This window comes from Pollachius pollachius (genome assembly GCF_949987615.1).
Source record: "Pollachius pollachius genome assembly, chromosome: 14".
NCBI lineage: Eukaryota > Metazoa > Chordata > Actinopteri > Gadiformes > Gadidae > Pollachius > Pollachius pollachius.
In genome coordinates this window covers 15,291,411-15,317,503 of record NC_136947.1, presented here as the reverse complement: position 1 = coordinate 15,317,503, position 26,093 = coordinate 15,291,411, and the positions used below count along the sequence as shown (strand labels likewise).

Sequence of the window (26,093 nt, the reverse complement as noted above, 5' to 3'; positions counted from 1 at the left end):
AGAGAGAGAGCAGAGGGTGCAAGCAAACCTGAAAGGCATACACCCCCGTTGATTGATAGATCAATCGTGTACTGTTTGGCATGCATTGTTTCACCTCTAGACGGGTCAATGTATCATTCCCACGGGCCCAATCAGTTAAAAAACAAGAAATAAAGAAATAAAGCGGTGAGGGGACCAGCGGTCGGAGGATCACCTGTTCCCGCTGGGGTACTGCACCACGATGTCGTGGTCCTCGTCGATGCCACACACCGTGCCGGTGGTGGTGAGGGTCTCGAACATGCCGTCCGTCCAGCCGCCGTGGCCGTGCTGCAGGGACTGGACGATCTCCAGGTCCAGGTCGATGTTGACCAGGTCCCCGATCTGAAGACCCCCAGGGTTCCTGTTGCCGTTCTGCTCGCCTGGGAGCCGAGGAGGAAGCCGTTGAGACCCGACACCACAGCAAAATGAACAGGACCGGTGCATGTGTGTTTATCAACCGGACCGGTGCTCAACAGGACCAGTGCTCATTTAAAACGTGGGCGCGCGCACACACACGCACACGCACACACACACACACACACACACACACACACACACACAAAATGTAGGGCACAGCGCTGAGCATCCAATAACATCCAGGCTGTCCCAAATGTGTTCCCACAGACTGTCCTAATTAAAAAGTGTACACTATATTTTACTGACTCAACATTGAAAGTTAGCACTTGATTAAATTTAGTGGAGGTTGTAATGCAATACATGGACTAAACGAGGTCACTCAAGCGTAATGTTTTTCAGAATCAAAGCTGACACTGAGCCCATTCCCAAGTATCCCACTGTGTTACTAGCATTCCTCCCTAGCAGGAATGCTGCGCCAGCCCGCCCTGATTGCAGTCAGGGGACTGAGCTCTGCTGCCATCTAGCTACCAGAAGGCGCCACTGCAACATGGCTCCCCTAATGCCCTTGGAATTTACTGCACCACAACGGGAGGTGAGAAAAGTGGTGCAATAACGGCAGTGAGCATGGATCACCGGCTTACTCACCCAGCACCGGGCAGTGGTCTCTGTAGAACGAGCCGCCTTTGGCATCCTGGACGCATTTCAGGTCCGACTGGAGGAGAAGACAATTGGCGTTAATGATATAAATCACGGGTACAACAGGGACAATTCCATTAGGGAAGAAGCAAGATCATCAAATTATCTTAGTGAGAATTTACACGGAAGGAATCCGAAAGCGCTCCCAGAGATTTACAACAATAGCAGTGCCCCGAGGACGGGCGAAGGACAGTAAAACGTCAGAGTGCTGTACAGAGAATGCATTATCACACCTTTTTGTGATGACTCAGACATGTGCAGCCACTGTGGCAGAGTTAGAGGGTAGATTTGATTAAAAGGCATTGCACACATTCCTCCTAGGAGATGGGACTGTTCATCCCTTCGCGACGCAAGGATCAACAAATAAACAGGTTTGTGCTTGTGTGTTCACGCCGTGAGGCTCTTAAGAAAGCATCGGTGTGCTGCTTGCCGTCTTAAGACTGTAGGCTACGTTGTTTTATTGAAGAGACATCAGTAGAGTTAATGCGTACGGAAATGCCCAACACTGAGACCAGGAGTCTCAGAAATACGTTGAAAATTCCAGAGCAGATGCCGTCTGCCCCATCATCATCCCTCATTAGCGTAACAAAGGAGAATCTGTAACACAAGTTGGGAGGGCCGATTGGCCATTCGGTCAAATGCAGAAGCGACCTCACCCAATAGGGAGAGGGCATTTTTTAGGCGCGTGTGTGGCCATAGTCCTAAGCCTCCAACATCCCCAGCCCAATTCTCTCAAGCTGACCTCAGTGATCACTCTCTTCCCCTGCACAGCAGAAAGGGGAGCAGATTGCCTTTATCATGTAGATCGTCCCCCTCCTCCCCTTCCAGCTGCCTGCACAATGGCGCCTCACACATGCCGGCTGCGTGGCTCTCTGCAGCCAAAGAAAGGGCCTGGCAGCCAAAGAAAGGGCCTCAAGCCTGTGGTCAAACACAAAGACCAGCCGACAGCTGATCTATTGTAAGACTGAGCGGGTGTGGACCGAGTGCGTGTGTGTATGGGGGTCCGGCTGGAAGTTTGCTCACCATTCCCTCAAAGCCAACTCGGTACAGGTTCTTGGCGCCGTTGTCCCACAGCACGTACGCAGCGCTGTGGGGACTGGCAGCGCTCCAGTCCTGGATCTCGGTCACCTGCAGAGTAGGTAGGTGGAGTTAGAAAGTAACAGAGACAGAGGACTAGGGAAAATGGATGATTTATTCCATTGATGTCGTCTACGATGGACCATGAACCTCCTTCTCTAGTACATAGAAGCGTGAGGCTGAACGTCTGAGTGGTCTTCCCCTACAAGCCCTCTCATAGCACTGAACACTGAATCGCAACATCAACTGACATCCTTGGCGGCGGTTTCAGGGGAGACCAAGTTGCTCGGAAAAGTTGTGTGTGACAATTTGTAGACCAGCACTACAATGCACCATCTGCAGTCCTGTCTCCTATACCTCCACTATGATCGCAACACAGAGACCAGCTGCATTCCCCAGCGTCTGGAGAGTATGAAAAGTGGGAGTCAGTAGGGGAGATCTCATTCTATTTGAGTTCTTGGGGGAGCTGTTAATCAGATTTAATCAGATTTGGATCTCGAATTTGTTTACGCAGCAATTTGATTCAAAATACATTTTTATGAGTCCGCTGTGACTGCCAATCTCTCTTATAAAAACACAAACAAAAAGGATTTCAAGGATATAGAAATGATAGAACACACACATGACACACACGTAAACTCAGAACACTGAAACATACACATCCCAAAAACACCATGAACATGTAAGTACTTGGATATACCACTACTTCTAGTGGACTATAATAACTACATTAGATGACGAACATTGAATTTAAAAAAAATAGACAATGAATGGGTAATGGAATGTTTTCTGAATATTAAAACCGCAGGGCTGATGACAATTATTTGACAAAAGCCAGTAAAGGAAAAAAATAATAATACCTTTAGGACCTAAAGATCAATTCAAATCTGTCGCATATTTCACCATGAGCTATTGGTAAGCCACAAAGGAGCTAGCCCATCAATTTTATGAGAAAGCACAGCCACCTCACCTTTCATTAATTATTAAACAGTTATGCCCTTAGTGAATAAAGAGTTTAAAATGAGACATGTAGGGCTCTATCAAGGAATAATTGATTAATGGCCCATAAGAGGTCACATTTGTAATAAACAGTTAATCCAAGATGAAGGACATCTAATAGCAGCTTTCTGGGGAGCATATTGCTTACAGCATCATAAAAGAATAATGAAATATGCTATTAAATAACAGCAAAATGAAGTCTTAATTAGCCTGGAGGGATTGTTCAATTGGAAACACCGGGGTCTGAACTGGAGTCAAACTATGAGGGCTTTATAGCGTTGTTGTCGACTGTTCACCCTGAAAAGACATTGTGTTATGGCAGGGACGCATGGCTTTAGATAAAGTACCGCTTTAATGGTTCCCATCCAGGCTCTTTTACAGGGCTTACATTAAAAAGATGATGATAGATTTCATGGCGGCTGCCCCACAGCTAGAGCTTCTGCATAAACAACGTCAAAGTGGTTTACTTTGGGTTTGTTTATATGCATCAAGCTCTTTGTGTCCCACTGCGCGTCTCCTCATACCTTTCCCCTCCTGCCGTTGCCTCCATCCTGGTCCTCCCACTGCCAGTCCACTCCTCTCACCACCCGGCCCCCCGTGAAGATGCCCCGGGCAGTGATCTTCTTGGACTTCCTGCGGGACTCCAATAGCACTCTGTGGAAGAGCGACAGAGACACTTTTTTAGAAGGAGAACGGTACCAAGAGCATTTGCATTTTTTCCGCATGTTTCAGGAAAAATAAATGATTCCCCTAAATCCCTTGTTGGTATGGCTGGACCTGTGAGCAATATCATATGGAACATAATACAACAAAAAAACACTGCAAAAATACATACATTATTACACCAATGCTACACCAACCTGATAAGGATATTGGAATGGAAATTTTCCATTTTAGTGCATTTTTATTCTTAAAATCTCATACAAAAAAACAAAAAAAACAAAAAAAAAAGAGAGTCCTGGGGGTCGTAAAGAGCTTATAAAAGTTATATTTAAAAGGCGTATGTCACAGCAAACAAAGTGGAATAAATAAGTGTCTGCTCTGGTACTAGTGATGACCACAGCGCTGGATGCATACCATATTGCTACGAGAATGAACGGATGTTTCAGAAGGGACTGCCTGTCGATGGCTCACTGCTCCCTACCTCTGTCGCTCTGCTATTGCATTTCACCTACTATTCTCCTGTTTACAACACCACACACACACACACACACACACACACACACACACACACACACACACACACACACACACACACACACACACACACACACACACACACACACACACACACACACACACACACACACGTTCTGCAACATGGTGAAGAAGACTGATGGCCTATGATTTACTTGTAGATTGACAGAGGGAAATGACTTGAGCTCTAGAAGCAACGAACTCTATCATTAGGCTGGCCTATGCCTTTTACTGTTGACAGCTGCCATTTCTGCCTGGGCGTGCGCAAATAAGACCGACAGACTATCACTGCACACGTCTCTAGAGATCAAACGGAAAGGCGAGGCGTCTGATAAATGGTTTGAATCCGGTATATTTTATGACAGATATTCAATGTGGCGACATATTGTTTGCAATCTCCAAAATACTTTTGGTGACAAATACTCAATGCGGCTTAATGATTGGAGCAGAAAGTCAAAGCAGATGCACTGATGCTTTCCAAAGGCCTCTTGGACACTGTGCTTTTTGAACTGCCGTGTAGAAGAAACGACAATCACTGCAACCAAGATTAAATGAAAATGTTTGTTTTCCCAGGTGTGGTAGATGAACAGTTGTCCAGCTGTGTGGTTGTCATTGGGTAAATATGGCAGTATAGATCTAACATTTATGTTTTTTCATCAGAAGCATCACATAATACTATTAAAATAGTTGAAGCTTGAATCATAGAGATTATTCGATGGGACCATAGCCTAAAATGGTTTCCTGTCTGAAATACATTGCTTACAACTGGTCAAGTATATATTCACATTATTTGCAAATATATTCTACTCCAATTGTACAACGATATATCCCGGTTGTCTAAAAGAGTTGTCCACATCCTTCTTAAAATATATCTTTCGTTATCAGCACTGTTAAACAAAATGCCCTACTTATTCTAATTTCTCTGCTTATTGTTACGCTGCGGTCATCTGAGGCAGGAGAGCCTACGATACTTAAATGGGCAGCTAGTGCCATCACCGCCTCAACGACTAAAATCTGATGCAGGCATTCACTAGTTTAAATTTGCGATCATGGATGAGGCGCGGTTGATAGTCGAGGTTGAGGAATACAGCAAGTTCTAGAACCCCAGATATTGTTTATACAAGGAATATTTAAAGAAAGACCAGATTAGGAGAACAATTGGTACTGTCATTGGAGCTTCAGGTGAGGTTTGTTGAGAGATCGCCAAAGAAGACATTGGCCTGTTAAATGACTAAACATTTACTGTATGCACAATCCACTTGTGATTGATCACAACAATGAAAAAACATATATAGCCGAGCAGTCATTGTTGTTTACTCTAGATCTCCTATATGCTCCCTTTGCTCCATACAAGACGCTTTCATGAACAGTGTAGCTCCCGGGTTAGCCCAAAATGTATTTTTTGTATTGAAATAAAAACACACTCTTTCTAGAGCTGTTTGACTTTTGACGAAAGGGAGGTATACAGGGCTGGCAGATTCCTTTCTTTCTCCACAACCTTCATGGGCAGGTAAGACGAAAGCGAATGAGTAATGGAATTTTTTGCCTCTATAGATCGCACACGTGCAGAATATCGAATGAAAACCTAAAATATATAAACCTAAAATATGATGCTTTGGCTATTTTCAAGCCGGCTGGCTATGAGGCTCCATCTCCCGGTGAAACTGCTTGTCAAGATCCCAACGTTTGAGGCCACCGATAGCGTTAAAAGGCTGATTTAATAATTCCTTTTGGCTAGGAACCAAAAGGAATTATCCTAGGAATTAGCGTAGCCTATTTACACAGAGTTATGAATGGAGAGCTTATGAAGGTCATAATTCATCAATAGTCAATTACTCAAACATGCCTAGTAGCCGTATACTGGATTTGTAAATGGGTAAATTATGTATGAAACTAAAGTGGGCAGAAAAGTGATTTGAAGACCAGCTTGCTTCCACCCTGTGGCAGAAAATGAGTGTAGCAGCTCATGGCACAATGGAAACAGACTCTCTGCACTCTTGTTTGATTATACTAGGTTTCTTTGTGCCACTGAAACATAAACCTAAATGTTTTGGGGTGAGGTTAAAAATATGTATATACCTTTCTGCACCAAAAACACATACACAGTAATTGTGAGTGGGGAAATCTCCAATAATGATCAGAATTACTGTTATGGCTTCGGTGTTGAACAGCATAGCCTCGAGCTTGCTAAGTAACTAAACAAACAGAACGCATGTCAATAAATGCATTTGAGAAATGGCTGATTAATCCCCTAGCACAGTTAAAACCATCCGACCCCAATGTGGCTGCTAATGGTAGACTCTGAAGCTGGACCAAAGCAAACAGGGTGCACCCTTCAAACACTCCCTCCTCCTTCTCAGTGGCCAGTGAAAGAATCTAATGTAGCATGACCCAACACCCCACCCTGCTGTTGGAAGAGTGTGGAGAGGGGACACCTCCAGCCCCCATTGTGTGCTGCCATGCAATATAACCGTCTCAGGGGGCAAACAGAGTCATACTCAGCTGAAAAGGCTGCCAGCTGTTAGGCCACAAGACCATCAACTGAGGTTCACAACAATTTCTGTCTGGAATGGACAAGAAGAGGCCATCGCAAAAATATTGAGACACAACATGTTGTATTTGAACCTGTGACAGCACAGCCTTTGACACAAAGGCGCATTTCATCTATATCAAGACATTGTATTATGACAAATAATAATTTACATCTGACTGCAAACTGCAGGTAGAATTTTACATACAATGGCTACACAATGATAGGCTCAACTCTATATTTAGATTACAAAGGAATTAAGTGCTTGTGAAAGTAATCGATCCAATAATAAATACATAAATTGGTCTTGACCATCACATCCTGTATTATTTTAAATAGCTGTTTGAGGTTACACAAAAACTCAACAGAAAAGCAAATGGCTCTGAAAACGAGTCTGCGCTGTTGCCGGGCAACATGTGAATGCAGAAAGACATGGCTCAGACAAGGCCTCTCAGATTTCAGGGAGAGAATGCATCAAAAACCGCCATTCCTAGCGAGTTAAGAATAGGCCATGCCAAAGTGTTACATGCTCCATACTTTGTTCTCCGATCGTATCGGAAGTTTGACGATGCTTGAGAATAATTGTTATGGGGTAGTATGGGAAAAACTTTACCTCTCACTGCCAGGGGTGGTAATCCTGTAGAACCGGTGTCTGAGGTGATGCTTGTCCCCATGGTAGCAAGTTGTGCAAAGGTCATAGTTGGTGCACTCAGCACACTTCCATCGGATCCCAATGATGGGCTGTTGGCGGCAGGTGTCACACATGGTGCCGTCATGCTTGATCCCTAGGATATATTAAAGAAAGGTACAACGGTTATGGTGTAGACAATATTATCATTGACTATCTTGGGTTTAACAGCATGCAGATATGTACTATATAGGTTCTTACATATAACACATCTCCATTACCCTTTTTGTATAGCATATATACATGATGGGGGGTGATTCACATTGATGCACAAGACTCAAATTGATATAAATCGATTGGTTATAGTCTTCACTGGGAGTGAAAACATTTAAGCTCGGCTTGTAAGAGATAGAAAAAGTACGCATGGCTTCACCAAAAAAACAGTTATTATTTGAAATGGAAATAATAATCTCGAAAATAACGCATTTATTACAAAGGACCCCACGTTACTCCACTAGCTCCACAAGAAAGTGCATGCATAACCACATCAGCGTAGTCAACACGGACGCTGCACGCTTTATCAACAAGTGGTATTTATCGCTGACCTGTCGCCGAACAAGAAAAGATAGGGGACCGTACCTGTAGGAGCACTGTCAAATATCCTCACGTCGTACGCCCCTGAACAGCGGTAGTTAGCAGCCGTTCCGTTGTCCCACACAACGACCACTTCTTCGGGACTTTCAAAACTCCGCACAGTCCCGACATGTCCCTCTCCGCCATCCTGTTTACCCCATTTCCAATCGGGTCCACGGAGCACCCTCGCCCCGACTCCTTCCATCATCACCCGGTTATTCCTGCCAGTGGTCATTTGCGAAACTGTCTCGCAATGCCACAGCCAATCGGGTTAATAAGCCAGCTAGACAGAGCCAGCCAGCGATGTGCGCTGTGATGGAGGACTTGGGAGCAGCTCGCGAGTACAAGTCTTGACAGGAAGGTAGTGTGGAGCGAGCCGCTGAAAGGCTAGCCTGCTAGCGGGAAGTAGCTACTGGCTACCCAAGGAGGCACGCACCTTATTTTCCCAACTATTGTGAGAAACTAGCAACGTGAAAACACCTACATTCGTGGTTGTGTTGTGAAAGACCAATGTACCGCTCCACCAACACACAAAGAATCTACAGAGCTAGACTAGAAATATGTGTATAGGTGAGCTGGGTGTCTCTCCTCTTCTTCTCTCCACACAGAAGAATGCCACCTCTTAACTTAGCGAGCAGGCTAGCTAAGTAGCCAGCTAACAACAGCTAGCGAGATAACCCTGTTTTCCTCTGGTAGGTAAGTCCAAAAGGCGTGAGCAAAACGGGGTGATTTTGGATGAAATAATCCTTGTTGTTATTGCGCGAAAGACAGATTTTATATCCAAGTTATTTTCTTTGTGAAACGCCTCCCTTGAGTCAACTCAAAATAAATGCGCCGCCATTATTGTCAATCATGGTTTTAGCGTTCGCTGAGTGTGTCCGGGGATAGACGACATCGCACGAAGACGCTGAGCATGAAAAAAGCTCGGCTTCGGCCTGTGTTGGCAGCGTCATCTGACGCACATGGAGGCGGGTCCAACACGGCGCTCCCAAACAACCCTTTTGAAGTTGATCATAGAAAGAACGCGTTAAAAAACAAATCAAATAACCATTTTTTAGATGTTTTTTGTGGTGTGTATATATCCTTTTAAAACACAGTCGGATAAGTAATAAATAATATGTTTATTATTGTAGTGGCCCTTAACATGGCACAGGGTTTATAGACTAGTGACCATTAACTTGGCCACTGCTATATAAACCGATCAGTTTGTTGTTATCTAATCATATGTCCTTGAAATATGCAAAGTTCATAAAGATATGCCACACATTCCCAGTATATTAATGCACTTAATGACATATGTTATTACATATTTATTACAAATACATCCATTCTAGATATAATAAGATGCCTGTGTGATTTTTATGGAATATTGAAATAAATAGGTTCGCCTAGAAATACATTTCTTCAATACCTTCAAAGACAGATATGTTGGCCTATGAAGTTATTGTGTAATTCTAAATATTAAGTAACAGTGTATCTCTTTGTAAAAATATAAATTGATATTAATTTCTGTTTCATTTAGATTATTTATTATGGGAAAGTCCCCGTATACATTATTTGTTTAAAGCTAAAATGAAGCAAGCCCATTACAATTATTGTGGTATGAATTAAAACAAATGATTGAAAAAACTATAGGAATATATATATATTGCAGACTTTTATCTTAAGTGGTTAGATAATTCTTAATAGAAGGATGTGGATATTGGGAATTCTACATAGCAGAGTCAAGATAAAATGAAATGAATTAAAAAATTATATCATGATGTGGCTTTACATTCACTTTTCATTTCTAAATATTTATCGTCTGTGTAATTCCTATTTCTTCCCCATCCACCCTGTTAAGTTTGTGTTCCCTCAATGGTTTTAATGACTTGATGAGTTCCTTTAATATTTGGTTTAGTTTAGACAAACGCCTCCACTAAACAAATATGGCCTAACTCACGACAACCATTGCACATTGCACAGATGGATGTACGCAACCCAGTTCAGGGACAGATACGATCAGCAATGAACTGATGTGGTCTGCGGTTGTGAATACGCAACGTTTTTTTGCAACCCATTACTCAAATGTTGAAAATACTTAAACTGAAAACCATGCAATATCTATGGGCTATATGATCTTTGGTTTCTGTAGTCTACGCTAGAACGACCAAAAAATAGTTGCATACATTGCATCTATGGGATGCATGCATGAACACACAATGCACCCAAACAGCTTTAAAAATGTCAAACATGGGCTCATCAGATGTGGAAATTTATTTGCATCAGTCAATCCAACGTATTTTCCCATAATATTATGAAACAAGTCAGACTTTTGTACTACCGCTATGGCGTCTGTAGGTGGTGCTTTGCACTTCTTTATACCCACAGTGGCAGAGGCCCTGAGTTTAGCTGGTGAAACAGCGCCATCACCTGCCCCTATATATAGCAGGGAAGCGGTCCCCTTGACTGTCTCCTTCACTTTGCGAATGCAGCACCCAGCTGGACCTCAGCGAGAGACAGCCGCCAACCTCGCTGCTTGGAGAAAACAGCAACATTGCAATGATCTCCCTGGACATCAATCTCAACGTTTTGACGAGGGACCTGTCACTGTATTTGGAAAACCAAGTGAAAGTTGGTCTATTCGGATCCGGAGTCGGACTGTCGCTGGTGCTTGGCTTTAGCGCAGCGTATACATGTTACTACTTGGTGTCCGTGGCTAAGGTAACTATTGCCGGCTGATTTGCATAAACGTGTTTCCTATCAACGGAATATACCTATCTATTTACGATTTGTTGTTAATTTCGCCGAGGACGGCAACAATCGAGGATAGGTCAATAATTGCGCTTTGCGCAGAATCAGCCTGTGCTTGCATTCGCTGATGGAAATTTGGATAGGGATGCAGCAGCCCCCGACGGACTGTACGGCTGCACGCTGTTAAAGAGTGGCAGACATACACACACAAACACACATATACAGGCCTATCATGAAGTTGATGTCTTGATCTAGCCCGTGTCTTAACTTAGGTAGCATTTCATCTGATTTGTATTACGACTTTACAGGCATTTTATAAATCGCCGGGAAATCAGAATCGGATCCACACCCGATTTGCTGTGGTTAAGCTAGGCCATCCCAGATGCCGGTACGGGTTATTATGCAACGCTGTCGGTGCCGTCGCTGTACACAGAGCACGCGCGCAGCCTCATCATATTTCGATTCTAAGTTATTATATCCGTGACATTGGGATGCAAATAGGCGCTCAGAAATGGCAATTTGCCTACATGGATTTAGTCTACCGAGAATAGGTTTGCATTTTTAAGAGGATTTATGATGGCTACTGAGTATAATTCAAACCGAATAGACCAAATCATACAGCATGGTAGGACATGTTTTCGATGCGCCGGCTTCTACTCCCATATAATAATGAATGTGTTGGAATTCATATGGCTGCACTGTACAGCAGCACTGCAATCAGTTCAGCTCACATTATTTGAACACGCTGCTGGTCAATATTGTTGGACAGTTCCTGGCTACTCATATTCTCGTCATTATTTATTGCATAATATTGCAGTATCAGTGTGCAACTCATGAAAAAGTACCAAAACAAGACTAGAAATGGATGTTACACTGGTTACTGGTTACACTGGTGTAACACATGTGTATTGCTTTTGTTAAACATTAATTGTGTAAAACAATTATTACACAATTATACCCCCCAAACACACACACACACACACACACACACACACACACACACACACACACACACACACACACACACACACACACACACACACACACACACACACACACACACATCATGCGCATTCTAACAAAAGTCAAGCGATCACTTTTTCTTCATAATCATATCCAGTGAAACTACACATCTACTATTCACAGTTACATTTGCTCTATTTTAAGAGTTATTTCTGGATATACTAGTTTGTTTTGTATGAAAGCGTAATCCAGCACATTTAATCTCTACGTTGCAGAAGCCTCAGCTGGTCGCTGGGGGTAAGAAGTTCTACAAGTTTCTGCGGGAACAATGTCCGGTGGTTTCAGAGACCTACTACCCCACTTTCTGGTGCTGGGAGAGTCGAATCCAGACGCTGCTGAGACCTTTCGTCACCGCCAAACCCGGGGTCACCTACAGAAAGTAAGTAGTGACACTACTCACAAGTGACAAGGAGTGGCTTCCTCTGACCGAAGGCTGGCTCTCACCCGTCCATTCATTCAAATTCAACTCACTCTGTCCAGTAACCCGATGGGTTTGTGTGAGAGTGCGAGATGAAAGTGGAGCGGGACAGTTTACAAGCCACAACAATGATTGTGGGGCATAGGGGAAAACGCTATCAATTGTTAATTGGGCAATATACTGTTATTACGGCTGATATTTATCTAAAGGGTACTAAAAGGACCACTGTAGGAGGTTTTAGGAGCAGGCTTGGGAACTTGGCACGTGCTCCAAGGAAGTCTTTGTCCGCTGTTCCTTCTTGCCTTTGTATTTTTCTTTCTAGGTTTCACAATTTGTCAAACAAATCCTTATTTTTTTGCATTGCCAAACTCCACGGCTCAGAGAAGTGAAGGAGTTCTTTCATTCTATGGTGTTGGTCCATGGCTGCTTTCAGATCATGTAGATTACGGTGACAATGAACATGCAGTACAGTCCATTGTTGCATTTTGGTGTTTTCCTAGGGATATCTTGGAAGGGCTCAACAGGTTTTTTATGTTTGTAGAGGACTAATTCTGTTTTCTCACCCGTGAGGGAAACGTAGATTGACATAACCGACCTCCAATCCAAAAACAAGCAAATTAAACATTGTCTATCGTGGAAAGAAACTCTACGTTTTCGACATTTCGTTTTAGTTTATAACAAAAATTAACACTTCTTAGTAAAACAGAATGGAGCCCTTAGATAAAACAGTCATCGTTATAAGCGTTGCCATGTATGTGATCACGTTTTACCCTCAACAACAAAGTAGACCCGACAGACATATGTTATTCTGTTAAGTATTCCTCTATGTTTTGTCATTGTTATTTGTAAGCCCAAGGTATGATACCAAAGTTCTCAGTAACATACTAAAAGTCAACCAATAACTGGCCATTCATGCTACTGCTGTAGCTTTCATCCCTATTCCAACTGCCAGTTTGTTTTTTTGAGTCAACTCAGCAGTTCAACTGAGGGTCCTACTATGAGTGGCACAGCTGCTAAGGTGCACTGTTTCCTCCAATGGCATCCCTACACCCCACCAACTTTGATCCATGTTCCCATAATGCAACAGGGCCACACTATGTCTAGTTCATGTCCCATCGTATGTCTTATCACAATGACCGATGACATTCACACAGAGGACAATGTTACTGTCCCCCCTCACACACACACACACACACACACACACACCTCCACATCCCCCCTCCCCCCAGAGGAAGAGAAGGCGACAGGACTCAACCTATTCTTGAGTCTAATCGAGGACAGGTGGAACAAGATCAGAGACCATGTCCGATTCCTCCACGGGCCAGGAGTGAAATTCCACTCACATCACTAGTCCTTTGGTCCAATAAAGGATTAGCATGAGGCCTTGGACAGTTGCTCTCAGCTCTCAGAGTCTTTTCTGCAGCCCGGAGGTGCATATTTCATGGCGGGTTCTGTAATTTCAAGCCGATGGCTGGACAAGTGTGGCTTGCTGGATGCCTCTGCTGCTTTATGCGTGTGTGTGGGTGTGTGTGTGTGTGTGTGTGTCTGTTCAAGAGACTTGTGATATACATTGTGGTGGGATTGAATGACCTCATGCGATTGCTTCGCTGTACTGTACAAATTCACCGGTGCAATGCCGCTGTCGCAATCATTGCAAAAACCATGTGCCTTGAAAAGCACAGTGACAGGCAGGTCACTGGAGAGGGGTAGGGGGATTATAGGTGCAGCTGCGGGTAACACTTTGTGCAGTCAGTTCGAATCTTACTTCCTGACTTCACCTCCTAGGTATTTCATTTCCCTCGACAATGCCAAAAACGCCCCATTCAACTTTCACTTATCTTACACACCATCATTGTTCTGCAAATTACCTTGTTCGCTGTGGGTGTGTGGGTTTTTGAAAGTGTGTGTGTGCGTCATTGAGAGTGTGAGTGTGTGTGTGTGTGTGTTTGTGTGTGTTTGTATGTGTGTGTGTCAGTAAAGGAAATGCAGCAAGTTAGTTATGATGGTTGCATAAGCCTGTGTACCCAGATTGTGTGTCTCTCTGAGTTGCATGTGCCTCTCTCCTCTGCAGTGAACTCATTAAGGCAGCAGACGGGGGCCAGATCTCCCTGGATTGGTTTGACAACGATGAGAGCCCCACCCACCCCGACCCCGCCTCCAGGCCCACTGTCATCCTCCTGCCCGGCCTCACTGGGACCAGCCGGGAGTCCTACATCCTGCACATGGTCCAACAGAGCCGAGATCTAGGCTATAGGTGGGTGGGCCTGGCGAACAGCCACTATCCCCCCCCCCCCCTTAATGTTACACCGTGTTGCACCACGTGACATGGGATGGGGGGGGGGTCAATCAGGCGGGCAGGTGCACAGGGGAAGCAGGGTGCCGATCACATTCTTTCCATAGCTGCCTTTTGTTAATAACCAGCGAATACAGCGAAAGCATTGAGAGATGCAGAGGGAGGCTTTTGTTTCTCTTTCTCGTCCTCGTCCTCCTTCTCCTCCTCTTATGGAATCAGAGACTGCATCTCTCTGTTTTCATTCTTCCACAGAGGTCACACCCACAGAGAAAGGGACTGGCGCAAATTCAGCAACTTCCAACTCGGGCCCCCGTGTGCGTGGCTTAATGAACCACACAGCTTATCCCCGTTAAAAGCTTTCACGGCTTAGGCCGGCACAGTGACTACCTTGCCGTCCGTGCTGCAGTGTAGAGTGTACAGGAGCACAGCCTCTCACACAGCTCTCAGTAACCCCCCCCTCACCGAGCCCCACACGGCACCTGATTGCTTGCGATGGAAACAGCTAATCTGACGACATGAGACAGTGGGGAAGAGGAAAAGAGACAGGAAGAGAGAGTGAGAGGGAGAGGGAGTGAGGGAGAGAGACAGTGGGGAAGAGGAAAAGAGACAGGAAGAGAGAGTGAGAGAGAGGGAGTGAGGGAGAGAGACATGCGGCATGTTTCTCTCACACACAGCTGTGAATCTGTTCCTTGGCTCATCATTTTTCGTGTTCTGTTGTTTCTTTATGTTAAGAAGAACATTTACCAAGAGAGAAATGATGGCTTTTGCGAATTTGGAACTGAGCTAGTCACAAAACACTTGAATGGAATGCACCTACACAGTAGGGCCAACTGGCTCGCCTTGTACTATATGCAATGATTGGTCGACAAAAAAAAGCATGACCTTGCATTTACTTTATTTAACTCACATGTGTTGTTTTGTTTTATTTTGAATTTCAGATGTGTGGTATTCAACAACAGAGGGGTCTCTGGTGAAATGCTTTTGGTAAGAATGCAATGTGATTTTTATTATATATTCCTTATATGATAATTATTTTTGTATCATAATGATATTGTAGGTCAGAGCACTCATGCCCAATATGAAGGCCATGGGTAGTAAACAACAGATGTGCTAGCCAGGTAGAGAGAGCTGTGAGATACCTAACCTTAGTCAGTAACTGTAAGCCCTCTAAGTGCCAGTTGGATAACTAGAGATGTCCTTTCTGTTCCCCTCTGTCTGCCCATGCAGACAGAGTTGTCACCATTGCAGGGATTAAATTGCAAGGCGGACAGATAGTGTATTTCAATTAGAATCCTCCACCATATGACCTCATTGGGCTGGTGTTGCAAAAGAAGCACACCATTTGTTTCAATCATTTAGCGCACAGAAACACACTAAACCAGTCGTGTACTTTTTTGCATAATGTGCCCACTGTTTGGGTCGTCCTTGCTTTCTTCCTCTGTGGATGTCTGTGTGTGGGGGTCTTTTCAAGCGACACATTATTCCGCTCTACTGATAGTATGCCAGTGTTACTTGGAGACCGCGTCCTAGTGTACAAATGGTGTTTGTTATTAGCCAGGGTGTTCTCCACAATCAATCTAATGTTAGTTGCTCAAATCCTTCCAATGTGGCTGTAATAGCCGCTCACTTTCCTATATATATACACGTATAGCCTAGAGTAAGGATCTCTATACTCAAATGGGAAAAAGGCTTACGTCATGTGAGTATTGAAAGTACTGTAGCAAGAGAAAATATCCTCGGGCCTGCCAAGTGTGCGCTACGTTTTAGATGCAAATCATTTGTCCTTTGTTAGCTTTTGTGGATGTGTTTCTCTTTGGCCAGTGAGTGTGAATACGCTCCATTGTTTAAATAGGCCAGCACTTGTCCAGTGTGTGCGGTGGACGCTGCTTCAAAGACCATTCTGACAAGCCAGCAGCCCCGTTCTCGACCTCTCCCCATTAATAGCAGTTACAATAACTGTGAAAGTAAAAGAGGCATAAATCACACGCTGTGTTCTTTGACACGACATGTAAAGGCAGCATCACTGCTGGTAGAAATGAACAAGGATTCAAAGAAAAAGATCAACACTGTTTACAGAGTATTCTCCTTTTTTTGTGAATCTTAATGAAGGGCCGTGTCTGATGAGTCAACAGCATAATAAGAGTTGGGTGAAAATGTGAAAATGTCTCATTAATCGAATCAAGTTTGGAAGCGTATTTCCTTTGGTCCTTAGATACGAGCTTTGCTTCAGACACATCGACAATGTCCCATTAAATATTACTTTCATGGTTAGTTTTGCGTTTTTTGTATTTGTATTTTATTAAGTCACAGACGAGATCCTTATTTATTTTAGGAAGCTTTCGAGAATACAAATAACCTCAAAAGTTTGTGAATTCACCTCAAGAAGGCTTTTACTTGTCAAATGAAGTACAAAAAGTGAGGGTATGGCTTTCAGTGCAGAAGTCCACTGCTTTAATTTATGTTAGGTATATCCATCTATTTTTTATATCTATTTAGCTTGCAGATGTTTGCATTAAACAATTTTTTATGGGAGGAGCATCCCAGCATCCAGCATCCCTTAGCATCAGACTGCAACTCATTGGCGATGGCCAATGCATTATCTCATGGCAAACCTCCATGTCAGTCCAGAGAGTCACGAGTCAGCCATTTGTAATGAGTGGGGCTGCACATGAACCAACCGAGTGTTGAAGTTGTTCTCTCATAACCCAGCATGGAGAAAATTCAGCTGCAGATTAGTTTTCATATGATTAACACCTTCCCGTAAAGGTAGTAGATCAATGGATATCTGTAATGGATTCTCAAAATAACTTTATTGATTATAAGTGTTTTGGTGTTGATAATGTTTCATTTCTAAACCCCCCCCCCCCCCCCCCCCCCCCCCCCCAGACCCCCAGGACATACTGTGCTGCCAACACGGAGGACCTGGAGGCGGTCATGGAGCACATCCAGCGGACCAACCAGGCGGCCCCCCTCATGGCTGCAGGAGTCTCCATGGGCGGGTAAATCAACCACCGCCCCAGCCCCTATGTCGATACTGGCTGGTCATATGATAGCGGTGTGATGCACAGCAGCGGTGTGTGTGTGTGTGTGTGTGTGTGTGTGTGTGTGTGTGTGTGTGTTTGTTTGTTCAGACAGCGTGACATTGATGTGACTGGTTCTGGTTGAAATGCGAGCGCTTTAGCATCCCTCATGTTCACCGGAGAGACCAGCGGCCAGCGTGTGGTGCCAGATAAACAGTTTTTACTGAGCTAATCCCTGCGGGCGAAGGATTGGTTTATAAAACATGGAGCGTGTCCCAATCCCTTATTTTTATCTCTATCCTATCCCATTCCCTTCTGGCTCCTCTCTCCCTCTCCACCTCTGTCGTTCCCTCCAACTCTTCCTCTAACTCTCTCGGTCTTCATCTCTCTCTCTCCACCTCTGTCGTTCTCCCCAACTCTTCCTCTATCTCTCTCGGTCTTCATCTCTCCCTCTCCACCTCTGTCGTTCTCCCCAACTCTTCCTCTATCTCTCTCTGTCTTGATCTCTCCCTCTCCTTCTCTGTCGTTCCCTCCAACTCTTCCTCTATCTCTCTCGGTCTTGATCTCTCCCTCTCCTTCTCTGTCGTTCCCTCCAACTCTTCCTCTATCTCTCTCGGTCTTCATTTCTCCCTCTCCCTCTCCCCATGCTGCCCACAGCATGATGCTGGCCAACTACTTGGGACGCAAGGGCCGCGCCACCTGTCTGAAGGGGGTGGTGCTGTTCTCGGCCGGCTGGGATGTGTTCGAGTGCACCGCCTCGCTGGAGAAACCTCTGGACCGCTTCATCTTCAACTCCTACCTCACAAGCTGCCTGCAGGCCTCTGTGGACAGGTCAGCCTTGGTGGTGGTGGTGGTGGTGGTGGTGCCAGCAGTGTGCGGGATTAAGCCAGATTAAAGCACTAGTGCCATGGCGCCCGGCCAATCTCAGCCCCCCTGCAGCTGTGCGGCCTGGAGTTTAGATTACTGTTTCAGAGAACAGGCCCAATGTTCCAGTATTGGCCCATTTTCCACTGACTCACCGTGTTGTGTTGCGTCAAGTAATTTCCCATCAGCGGAGGCGTTTTACATATTTAATAAAGACGAAGAAATCTTATTACAGGAACCTAAAATTACTTAGTCACTTACTTACATGCTTTCTTGTTTGGCTTCCCTCTCTTCACCAGGCACAGACCAGTGCTTGAGAAGGCTTACGACATAGACCATGTTATGAAGGTACAAACTCACTCTTTTTAGGGTTGAAACTAATTCATGCCTCAACTCTCTTTTAGAAAACATACATTTCAGGAGTAGGAGTAGGAGTAGGAGGAGCTGTAGGAGTATTCATGCTGACGGTGTCTCCACAGGCAAAGACCATCCGAGAGTTTGACGAGAGGTTCACCTCCATCATGTTTGGCTACCCCACTAACGATGACTACTACCACGCAGCCAGCCCGGTGCACACACTGAGGTCGGTGCAGGTGCCAATGCTCTGCTTGAACGCTGCCGACGACGTCTTCTCCCCCTCTCATGGTGAGCCCCAGACCGGCCCCCAATGGTCAATCACTGGACACGTCCTTTAATGAGAAGGCAGAGGAGAGGACCGGGGGACCACCTTGGAAATTCTCTTTATTGACCATGCATCATTTTTTGGGAATTGCAAAAAGTTGCCGCAGTAGTGGAGGTCGTACAATCAGAAATACGAATCAGATATCTGGTCGTATATGAGTAAGAAAGGATTCCTGAGTGATTTCTGATCCTGATTGCACTTCTTGACTTTGAAAATTGAATTGTGCAATTCTTATGCTTAGGAGTGGTTTTCCGCAATAATGATTTAAATTTGCTGGTTGAAAGATAGGCAGAAGTCTAATGTTTGTGTGTTTGTTTTGTGTCAGCCATTCCAGTGGAGGCCGCGAAGCAGAACCCCAACGTGGCCCTCCTCATCACATGTCATGGGGGCCACATTGGCTTCCTGGAGGGCCTTTGGCCGCGACAGAGCACTTACATGGACCGCGTGTTTAAGCAGTTTGCCCAGGCTGTCATAGAGGAAGGAGCCCTTCTCACGGACCTATCCTCATGATGAGAGAACCAGTTTGTCTAATTTTATCTTCTTAAATTCCTTTCCTTCCATGGTTCCTTCCTTACTTCCGTCCTTCCGTCCGTCCTCTTTTCATTCCTACTTTCCCCTCTTCTGCGCTTTCCCTTTAGTTATATTTTTAAATTCAATGATTCTCTCATTCCTTCTGTTTTTTTCCCATTATTATATTTTGGTCATTTCTTACCTCACATTTTTTTATTTTTTGACCTTAGGCAAGGCACATCGTGAAGATATTTATTTTGTAAATTACCCACCGTCCTCCTATTTATTCCTCCATGTAACAAACCAGTGTGTGTAACTATGTGATGAATGGTAGTTAATCAGACCTATTCCAAAAGTCCCATATGGAGCATAGCTTTTCTTGTCATTATTGAGAAGCATTAAATGTCTGCCTCTTTTTAAGTTGTGCAAGCTAGCTAGCTAAAGGATTATGTATGACATTGTGCAATTCCTTTTATTTTAAGGATAAACGTACTGTACAACATGAAATCCAACCAGGGTCCTTTACAACTTGTATCCGTAGAATTCTAAACCCTCAGGGATTAATTTACCCATGATTCCTTTATGTTGAAACTTAAATTCTTCTTATTTTCTGGTAATATGTATTTATTAATTGAAAGGTTAATGTTACTTACTTGTTAACGTTCTCTTGTTTAGATTTTCTGCATGCACTTTTATTTGCACATTCTACCTTTAAATGAGCAAATAGTTCTGACAAAAATGATCCATTAATGACAAAGAATGTAAAGTTGCACTATTTTTAGTTGTTAACACCATGCCTCTAATCCCTCCATCTAAATCATGTCATTTATGAATTGAAATTCCACAGAGGAGGAAACGGCCCTGTTTTCTGGTTCTACAGATAAGGATCTAATTATCTTTACGAGATTACATGTATGACTTTTTCGGTGCATTCATTTCTTTAATGGCCAATATATGAACAGGTTGTAATCCAACCTAACAGATGAGGCCCTCCCTGATTCCCTCTGTGTCGTAGAACAGCCTAGTGGCTGATTTGCATTATATTTGAACTTGTTCGGTTTCAAATGGGAAGGAAGTGACGTCAAAGCGCGGATAATGGCAAAACTTCTGTTCCTAACTTAAAAAGCAGTTCAACTTTGATTACCATAACTACACAACTTTATGATGGTTAATGTCTCAGCCAATGGATCCCGCGCTCAAGTGCTCTGAATGTGTTAGCTGGAGCCAGCTGTAGTTCACTTACTGGCCAAAGGGGCCAGTAATGAGAAGGAATTTCGAATTCTTACAGTAGTCCTTTTAACTACTGTCAGAAAGGGTGACATACAGTGATGTGAATGAGGTAACGTGCATCAGAATAAAAGGGGGCTTTAAGGGCTGATGCTGCTTAACAAGATGCATTGTATCAATTATGTCAACCGGTTGCCAGATTATTTTGTCTTTTCAGCCAACAATGATATAGGAGCTGGCTACCGTATAGGAGTTGGCATCGAAGAAAGCAGAAACAGATCTGGCAGCTTGGCTTTTCAGACATGCACTTGCATGAGGGATAACCACTTCCTGTTTCAGAGGAATTCTTTGTGTGCGTGCGTCCTTTGGTCGTTTGTTCTGCCAAGTGTCGATCAAGTAGCATGTTTCTCACATACGTCATTATCCCTAGATCACTGGCGCTAACAGCACCACCTCGTTACCCGTAGCAGAAAGGACAGCCTTTTTCACAGTGTATGAGCATTCATTTTGTATGTTACACAAAAAAAGAGAAAATGATATTATATGTACAATTTGCAGCAATAACATTTGAAATTTGAAAGATCAAGCGTGAATTCTGCTGTATTAAATAAATTGTTGAATAGCGTCTAAATACATCCATTCCTTTTGTGTCTCTTTCCTTTGCCTATGGCTGCTTTAAATAGGATCATAAGACGTCTGAGAGTAAATTCAAATTACGCCCTGCTAAAACCCTTATTCAGTCTGCTGTAGAACTGGCTAATTTGATGTCAACTTCGCAATAGTATTCAAGTCTTAATTAAGTATAATGTTCTTTCATTATGTAAAAAAAAATGTTTTGTTGTTGAAGCACAACAAAGCCATTTTATCTAGATTAATGACAGCATGTACCTCTTTAGTGGAACAAAAGGTTCTGAATACACAGGGCGTTGGAGTATCAATGTTGTCCTTCATGCAAACAAACATACAAAAATACATATACAAATTATTTTTCTATTATTTTGCAATTATACATACTGTAAACTTGAAAGTGTCTAAGGATAATCTATCCTTAGACACTTGCTTTACATCAAGCTCCTTTTTATCTTTCTTAAGTATATCTATAACATCTATATTATTTATATTTGACTGGTTTCTTTCTTGTTACTGCTCTCTCTGGACTGATATGTAGATTTTGACGGTTGTCATTGACTGGTGCCTGTGGGCCATTATTATGCGCGGTAACTACTGCAAACTCCGTCCCTTTACCTATGGGTTACTGATAATCAGGCAGACCGATTGGTGTTGGTGAAAGATCAATTGTTACAGAGGGCAGCGGTTCATTAAAAAAAGAAAAATAGGAGCCATTTCTGTTTGTGTGTGTTAACATCTCATTGAATGAAGCCCAAGAAACATATTTATATTAACATATTTACATATTTGTCCTTATTTTATGTCTTATTTAGAGGAGCCATTTCTGTTTGTGTGTGTTAACATCTCATTGAATGAAGCCCAAGAAACATATTTATATTAACATATTTACATATTTGTCCTTATTTTATGTCTTGGTTAATGAAGGGTATTGTTGGCATACAGTATGCATGCTCAATGTTCAATGACTATCAACGTCTAGTATCTGTCATCTACAAATAGGTCATGATTCTCTGAATCCCGGTGCAAACTGGGTGGTTATCTCAGTTTAGTCCAACTTCAGTCCATACTGAATGTCCGTCTGGACATTGTGTATTAGTATGTTTATTCTCTACATTATCAAAGTTTCTCGAGTGTGAATGTATTATATGTGAGAAGGATACGTACCACGCGGTACGTAAGTGGTTCAAAGACGTGCAGTATTAAATAACACACTGCCTGAGGAAATATGTCAGGGGAAGCCGTCAGGAGACATCCAATTAGTTTTGAACTTTGCGCGGTTTGGCGGTAAAGCAATACTCTAAAAGCCCACATATGAACTAAGCCTTGGGAAAAGCAAAGGTTTATAATCTGAAGGTATTCCAATGTTTGCGTCATGAATGTGAAATACAAAGTGGCTCAGTTATATAATTGAGTAATGCCTTACTCTTCTACACTTTTAACTACATCCAAATAGATTTCATAGAAACAAAGGCATTGGTCAAATTAAGCGAATAGCCTTTGAAAACAACACCATATATTTTCACCTGATAAATACAGGCTTTATTTTTTAAAGTATATAATTCCAACAGCCATATTGAAGTTTAATGCCACGTCATCCCCACTCTGCCTCGTCTACCCTGGCTCTCAGTCAGTCTGGCACTGGGCTGATAATAGCCTGGTGTTAAACCGGGCTGATGAGAAGCGCTCGGACGCTACCCAGCAGCTGCTCCAACAGCCCCGCCACCAACAATGCCCTGGAGAGCACCGCCCAAAGGGCCGCCAAGCATCCAACAGGAATGCTCTGGTCTCAACTATAAATAGGGAAGAGGTCGGATAGTAAGATGATATTAAGTGGGCCCAGGTGGACTCAAGTCTTTATGCAGACGTGTGGAGGAGGAAATACAACACTGGGCGTTGAACGAATGTTTGCAGCAATGATTGTGTGATTACCAGTATACTGTACAATTAAAAAGAACTGCAGCTAGTTCAAATTTCAGTTCAGTTTTGAGAGTGTGCGTGTGAGAAAGACCGACTAAGAGCCAGAGGCTGAGGGAGAGAGAGATGATATTACAGTTGGAAACCGAGCCCCACATGCAAATCAAAAAGTGCAGTGTCAGCACCAGCAAATTAGCAGTGAAATTTGTACAGATATATCATAATTACTCCTTAAAATGTCATTTTTTATTACATTCATAAATGTCCAACAACAAAAGCATTGCTCCAAAGTCATACATTAACAGTCCGCACCCACAATGGTAAACATGAGGTAGATCACCCAGGCGCTAACGTTAGCACGTTAGCACACTTCAGTGAGGATTGTGAGAAGCAAGTTGCATATTAAGTTATATGTTCCAACTAATCATCGACAAAGACACATTCTGTGGGCCATCAGAAACTTTATGAAAGGGGTTCAACAACAGAGTCTTCGTAACTATGGATTGGTTCTTGTTGGTAGTGGTGGTGAGTTTTCTTTGGGAGGGAAGGTGGGGGGGAGGACAACTTAAATTTTTTCGCCTAGAAAATATTTTTGCTGCTGGCGATCCGTAATAGTGCAAGTTCATATTTCCTACCACCATAACATTCTGTAGATATACTCATCATTCTCTTGGGTCTTGTGCAAAGCCTTCATATATGGTTTTCACAAGGACACTCCGTTGGTGAACGAAATAGAAGAGAAAGGTGGAAAACCAAAGTAAAACGAGCACAGCATGCAATCAATTATCACATTCCTACCACTGTCCTCAGTCCAAAATGCATATCAAATAAATAAGAATCCCTCATGGACCTGATTTTCGTTTTCCAAAAGAAAAAAATTGTAATCCGACACAAAACAGTTAGGGATATGAACACAGGGAAGGAACACATCTAGGTAGATTCTTCTTGCCTTCGCAAAACAAAACAATACGAAAGACAACGTGACCAATATAATAACGGCAAAAGATTCAACAGAAAAAAAGTAACCTTCTGTTGCTATCGGGCGGATACAATATATTAATAATGTTAAAATGTAAACAAAGCATCAATCAATAGACATAGTCCTAAATCCATTCTTTTTTTGTATCATTCCCTTGCTTGATTCAGATATAAACTATTCATCCCCTGGTAAGCGAAATTGCTTCATTATCATTGGTCCGTGAAAAGAGTTACTTTGGCTCATAGTGACACCCGTGTAACAACATCACTTAAGGCATATTCTTTGGACAACCCTGTGCAGTAACATATAAAAACATCCCAACCCTGTGTCAAGTACAGTATGTGACCTTGTCGTCTGCTAGTGACTGTGTACAAGCTTCTGTTTTTCTACTCTTCTGATGGGGATTTGGGTGCAGACGCTCGACTTTTTTCACGTTTTTTCAAGCGGTGGCAGGAACCAGAACTACGGTTAGGCACAGAAAACACTACGAAAACGTGAAATAACAGGCACAGCAAGAAGCAAATACCATTGGCAGTGGTTTGTTCATCCCATAGCATCACACATGGCATCTGGTGAGTTCCTGGGGGTTATGCAGACCAATGCATAGCATGGAGTTTCATTAGGACATGTTTTCGGGTATAGAGACATTAATGAAATTGATTGTAAGGACGATTGAATGGCTACACCAGTCCCCTCTCCCTTTTCCCTTTCCACAATGCTTCATCTGATTTGTCCAAACCCTAACTTTTCAAAATAAGAGAACCCATTTCATAACATCATTCTAGCTATCTGTTATAGCTATTCATGTATGGAACACAAATACATAAAAACTTCACAGAACGATCATTTACAATTTAGTTAAATTTGGAACCCTATAAAATGCCTCAGAATTGCACAGAAAAGTGTCTTGGGCTTCGATTTTGATTCCAATGGCATTATCAAATTTGATAACTCCCCTTGATGGCATGTACAGTTATGGCAGATATCAAAAACATTGGCATGCCATTCATAAAGCTCCCTGCCCATTGGCTTTCTGTAATGTTATGAGAAGTGTCATTTTGGTGGCTGAGCAGGGATGTTGGTGGAGGGGGGGGATGTGCACTCTGGCATGTTCTTTGGTAATCAAACCCACGAAAAATGCAGATATGGGACCCATTTGAAATGCGATATCACAATGTGTATGACAACATCAAGGTTACCGTAATTCACCGTGAAATCCTCCTGAAACCCTGAGATAAGCGAATATGTACAGAATTTGACCCAACTGCTGTCACAGTCCATGTAGACGTCTTCAATCCGTAAAGTCTTTTATACAACGGTCACATTAGAACACCAAATAGTCTCTTCGGTTTTGGTTAAAAAACAAACACAGCTGTGGGCTTTTCTTTTTTTTTGCTGTGGCTTTTCTTCACAGCAAAGGTTAAGTCACAAGGGAGATAAGTTTTGGGACAGGCCCAGCTGCAGGTACGAGATAAGACCGCGGAGGCGCACACCTTTTATTGTTCGTGCCGGCACGCGTTGCGCTGTGCTGGTGTGGCCGAGTGTGCTCGGAGGGGCGGTCCCTCCTCTGCTCCTCTACTCTGTTCTTTGGGTACGTCTTGGCTTGTGCTCCAGAACCAAAGGTAGTCCCCTCCGGTGCCCCGTCACACGCGATGAGGATCCTGA

The 26,093-nt window shown here is 43.3% G+C and overlaps 2 protein-coding genes across 4 annotated transcripts in view; one reads left to right on the top strand and one right to left on the bottom strand.

Moving 5' to 3' along the window:
- Nucleotides 1-9,020, bottom strand: part of mib1 (MIB E3 ubiquitin protein ligase 1) — a 57,662-nt gene extending 48,642 nt beyond the window's left edge. For all 3 annotated transcript variants that reach the window (XM_079751078.1, XM_079751079.1, XM_079751080.1), the window contains exons 1-6: nt 8,142-9,020; nt 7,488-7,659; nt 3,672-3,801; nt 2,095-2,199; nt 1,021-1,087; nt 194-398 (exon numbers count right to left, since the gene is read on the bottom strand). In XM_079751078.1, coding sequence (XP_079607204.1) covers nt 194-398; nt 1,021-1,087; nt 2,095-2,199; nt 3,672-3,801; nt 7,488-7,659; nt 8,142-8,370 — 908 coding nt within the window. In that variant the 5' untranslated portion in view covers nt 8,371-9,020. The remainder of the gene's footprint in view (nt 1-193; nt 399-1,020; nt 1,088-2,094; nt 2,200-3,671; nt 3,802-7,487; nt 7,660-8,141) is intronic.
- Nucleotides 9,021-10,605: 1,585 nt separating this feature from the next.
- abhd3 (abhydrolase domain containing 3, phospholipase) lies at nt 10,606-21,530 on the top strand. The gene is made up of 9 exons (XM_079750322.1): nt 10,606-10,838; nt 12,107-12,270; nt 14,381-14,563; nt 15,541-15,586; nt 17,489-17,601; nt 18,280-18,453; nt 18,786-18,834; nt 18,966-19,131; nt 19,494-21,530. The coding sequence occupies exons 1-9, from the start codon at nt 10,677-10,679 to the stop codon at nt 19,676-19,678; spliced, it is 1,242 nt and encodes a 413-aa protein (XP_079606448.1). The 5' UTR covers nt 10,606-10,676; the 3' UTR covers nt 19,679-21,530.
- The last annotated feature ends 4,563 nt before the right edge of the window (nt 21,531-26,093 follow it).